This window comes from Priapulus caudatus, unplaced genomic scaffold (genome assembly GCF_000485595.1).
Source record: "Priapulus caudatus unplaced genomic scaffold, Priapulus_caudatus-5.0.1 Scaffold102, whole genome shotgun sequence".
NCBI lineage: Eukaryota > Metazoa > Priapulida > Priapulimorpha > Priapulimorphida > Priapulidae > Priapulus > Priapulus caudatus.
The window spans coordinates 227,855-232,904 of NW_014577163.1; the positions used below are offsets into that span (position 1 = coordinate 227,855).

The 5,050-nt window shown below is 40.6% G+C and overlaps 1 protein-coding gene across 1 annotated transcript in view; it reads left to right on the forward strand.

The window, feature by feature from the left end:
- The window catches only part of LOC106805147 (solute carrier organic anion transporter family member 4A1-like), a 38,361-nt gene that overhangs the window by 31,124 nt on the left and 2,187 nt on the right, over positions 1 to 5,050 (forward strand). Inside the window, exons 9-12 of the mRNA XM_014806640.1 lie at positions 820 to 1,009; positions 1,948 to 2,104; positions 3,125 to 3,279; positions 4,480 to 4,544. Of these exons, the coding sequence (XP_014662126.1) occupies positions 820 to 1,009; positions 1,948 to 2,104; positions 3,125 to 3,279; positions 4,480 to 4,544 (567 nt within the window). The remainder of the gene's footprint in view (positions 1 to 819; positions 1,010 to 1,947; positions 2,105 to 3,124; positions 3,280 to 4,479; positions 4,545 to 5,050) is intronic.

Consider the following 5,050-nt stretch of genomic DNA (forward strand, 5'->3'; position numbering starts at 1 on the left):
CACGCACGCACGCACGCACGCATGCATGCATGCATACATGCATACATACATACATACATACATACATACATACATACATACATACATACATACATACATACATACATACATACATACACACGCAGATGTATACATACTATCTTTCTGTTTTATTTTTCAACCTTCTGCTTTGTTGTTCTTTTTCATATTTTTTTTTTCTGACATAATCCACTCTTTCAATAACTTCTGCTGCTATTTTTCCCACATCCACTATCTCGCTCTCACGGACAATGTCCTTATCCCTTCGCCGTCTCTAGCGTCACTTTATCGTCACTTTTTTTCTGCAAGTTCCATTCTCAAACATTTATTGACTAGCAATACTGCGGAAACATGGTTCGATCCTGTACTACGTCAAACATTCACCTCTAGCTACCATCATGGTCATCGCCGCTACTACGGCTCAAGGGGTCGTTGTCGTAACAGGTACTACAGATATGTACCCGAGGTACATATATGTATACACAAAGTGTACCAGACTTGTACTACAGAAGTGTAACCTAACCCTAACACTAACCCTAATCCTAACTCTAGCCCTAACTCTAACCCTAACCCTAATCCTAACCCTAAACATACCTCATATAAAAATATAAACATAATACTAAACAACCTAAAAATACCTCGGGTACATATCTGTAGTACCTGTTACGACAACGACCCTTCGTGCATTGCTACTACGGGGGGATTCTTATAATACTGCTTCATGTATTGCTGAGAGGTTATCACCGCGTGCGCGACAGCGTTAGAGACACCTACATGGTGTTTGATTCGTACATGTTCCAGGTGCTGTCACGGTGGGTGCAGCAGCGACCGGCATTTTCCTGGGAGGATACATCGCACGCAGACTATCGCTGAGAACGCCGGGAATGCTGAAGCTGACCATCCTCGCTTTAGCTCTGTCGATGGTGTCCGGATTGGGATTACTCATAACTTGTCCGAATTTTGCCTTTGCGGGCGTCACTGTCCCATTTAAGTGAGTATGCTGTCACACTGTGAGTGTGCATGGTTCTCTGTGAGATTCTGTGCGGATATGGAAAGGGATGGAGTGATTTATGAGCTATGCTAGCCATGTGTAGGTTTCTTACACCGCTATTCTCGCGCCGTGAGAATATTCCTACGTTTTATCTAAGTAGGCCTACAAACTACTGTTGTAAGTTGTAACACCCAGGATCGTTTTTTAAACGCTCTTCTTTCCTTTAGTGACAATTCACATTAAATTGTGTATACGTACACGGCTAATGTATATGACGCTTTTCGCTCATGTTACGTTTACGTACGTTAATTCTATTTTCATTCACATCTAACGTGCAACCGGTTACCTTCTGTGCCTGGTTCAAAAAAAGATATCGCAACCCGGCTTGTGCATTTAAATACGCATAAATACAGCACGGTCGCGGGTGTCATGGCGCCGTTCAAATTTCGTAGCGTTGATGTGTAATTAATTATAACAATTAAATTAGGTATCTGGTAACAAATACGTGTGGGTATAGACGATTTGTTATACAGTAAGTACAGTTGTATGCAGTAAAATCCTAGAGTCAACTAACCCTTTAACGTTAAGTGTGTACGGTCCCTTTAAAAGACATATTTGCGCCACAAAAATTTGAATTTATTTTTATTTTTATCATGAGTACACGCACAGCTAATGTAGTCATGTGGCGATTAGACCGGCAACAGGGTCACTAGACTTTATGTACTGACCTAAAAACGAAGCCAGCGAACGATCACGTGGCATTCCGCGTCATCTCGTGGCCATACCCTCACTCAGTTGATCACGAGATTTACAGATGGATCCTGAGATTAAATATAGTATATAAAAAACATGAACAATAAAATGATCTCACCGCAGTCAACACTACCTTCGGGCCATATACTATTATTATTTGATGTGAGTGTTTGTATATTTTTTAGTGATTCGAGCGAGACGCCCGGATTCACGGCAGCCTGCAACCAACACTGCAGTTGCAGTTATGAGGAATACAATCCGCTATGCGGCGCTGACAACGTCAGATATTTCTCACCTTGTTTCGCTGGTTGCAATGCAAGCAGCGACGACGACGGCCAAATGGTAATTAAAATCAAAAACACGTGCTATTTTGTTGCATGAATTAAAAAATTTAATCCGTTACCTACCGTTATTTACTCTAGTATTACATGGTTTCGATAGAAAATAAGGCAACGGAGGCGAAGCAACTATATATATGGTTTTCGAGACGGCAGGATGCACCGCTAAATTGCAATCTAGAAAATTGAAATCTAGAAATTGCATATCTAGATTGCAATCTAGAAATCAAAAAAGAAATCTATCTAGAAATCAAAAATTGCAATCTAGAAAATTGCAATCTCTAAATTGCAAACGCGAACTGCACCGCTAAATTATAATCTTCCACGCGAAACCGTGTGAGATGCATCCGCTAATAACGATACCGTCCTATTGGTAATCGCTGTATATTCGTTGTGAAACAGACGCGTGACTGCCACGCTTAGTTACATTCTACATTACATGTCGCTATCGCTCCTCTTCTGCAACGACGCAAGAAAAGCGAAGGAGATTTGTAAACATTTATTCGAATCCGTCTACCTTCAAGGTGTTTGGACTCGAAGGGATTGGGTAGGGGAGCTCATTGGAGTGAATTATAGCCTTGCTAGAATGACTGAACTGGTTGGGCAAACACGTACCGAGATCTCAAACTAGTCAAGAGTTACGAAATATCACAGAGATATAGAATTAAACAGGAATAGCGTCAAATAAAACATTGAAATAAAATAGTTTTAGATAAATTTGAATTGATTTAGAATATTATAAGAACGCTTTAAAATGGTTAAGACTTTATAATATATTATATATATTTATAATATATATTGTATTGAATATGCTAGAAATTGTGGAACAAAGTTGTTGCTTTGCGTGACAGCGTTAGGACGTGTCAACGCGGTGTCGTCGCTAATGACTTAAATGCAAAAAACGACCAAAACATTTAATTTTATACGAAGCAAATAATTTGTTCAAAGTAATTACAAGCAAAGCAAAACATAATTACAATACGATACAATGCGCAAGTATAACAGTATAACTCTCGTTATGTAGGTCTTCACCAACTGCGATTGTATCGGTACAGCATACGGCACGCGCGGCCGGTGTGACACTGACTGCAACAATTTATCCTACTTCATCGTAGTCTTCGCATTGTTCATATTATTCGAGATGATTTCCGCCACGCCGACACAATCAGCTATCTTACGGTAAGCAAGAGATAGGAGTAGCTAATCAATACAAATCCAAATTGAGGTTTAAGGGTTTCAGTCGGGTAATTCATGATCTGGAGGATTTATAGCGGAGCACCATACATTATTATCGGACGAAGGAATTTTGTTGCTGGACTTCGTGGTCGAGACCCCCCATCCCATAGTGCTCTTCAAGGAATCAATCGAAACAATGGGAAAACGTCATGCGCTTGGGGACTTTATGTTATATATATATCAGGAGTAGATAATAGGGAATATATGTGTGTGTGTATATATGTGTGTGTGTGTGTGTGTGTGTGTGTGTGTGTGTGTGTGTGTGTGTGTATATGTGTATGTATAAATATAAATATATAAATATATAACACTATAAATATATATGTGTGTGTATATATGTGTAAAACACATATATGTGTACAACACATATATATGTGTGTGTGTGTGTGTGTGATTAGCCTGAGTGCGTAACCTACCAATGTGAATTTCATATATAACCAAGACTTACAAAGTCATCTCGGCAGCGTAGGCGTGCATGCGTACCCGAACCGGCAGTGCGAGCGGAAGTATAGTCTTTCAAATAAAGTGTCATAAACTCAAATTTAATACATGCAGCCCATTACCCAAAGAATTACGAACTGAGGAATAAGCCGATTTACCAAAAAAAACACAAAATCACCAACGCCATCTTCCACATTATGCCCTCTGCGAGTCAACATTCAAGTGATTTCATAGTGATCACGTGACAGCTGCGAAACCCCGAACATAATGTAACGCACAGGCCAAGTTTATCTCTACAGCGTGGAATAACACATCTTCTCTATCCTTCGTCTCTCTGCCTCTATATATATATATATAATATTATATATATATATATATATACTATATATATGTGTGTGGTGTGTGTGTGTGTGTGTGGTGTGTGTTCTGTGCTGGTGGTTGTGTGTGTGTGTGTGTGTGTCGTGTGTGTGTGTGTAGTGTGTGTGTGGGTGTTATGTATGTGTGTGTGTAAAACCGCCAATCAAAAGGGGGGGGTGTGCATATAATTACAGCTGCCATTTAAGTTGACTTTACGTAGTAACACCTATTGTCGTGCACATAATGTACGTATCTTGAATTTTATTGGGAGCTCCGCGCTTAAGCTTGCCTCTATATATAGGAATATATATATATAATATCTTGACACAAAGCATTATTTTTCAGCTGCGTTCCTGTTTCGCAGCGATCTCTAGCTGTAGGAGTGCAATGGATAGTATTAAGACTTATAGGTATGTGTATTGTCATTATGTCCGTGTGTGTGTGTGTGTGTGTGTGTGTGTGTGTGTGTGTGTGTGGTGTGTGTGTTGTGTTTGTGTGTGTGTGTGTGTTTGTGTGTGTGTGTGTGTGGTGTGTGTGTGTTGTTGTGTGTGTGTGTGTGTTTTGTGTGCCGTGGGGTGTGTGTGTGGTGTGTGTGCGTGTGCGTGTGTGTGCTGGTGTGTGTGGTGTGTGTGTTTGTGTGTGTGTGTGTGTGTGTGTGTGTGTGTGTGTGTGTGTGTGTGTGTGTGTGTATGTGTGTGTGTGTGTATTAAGACTTATAGGTATGTGTATTGTCATTATTTGCATACTTTATATTTTAGTGCGTAAAGCTTTGTACGTGCGTGTGTGGGTGCGGCTGCGTGCCGTGCGCGCGTTTATCGTTCATGTGTACTGTATGTGTGTATGTCTCGTGTGGTGTGTGTGTGTGGTGTGTGTGTGTGTGTGTGTGTGTGGTCGTGCCGTGCGTGGCGTGCGGTGC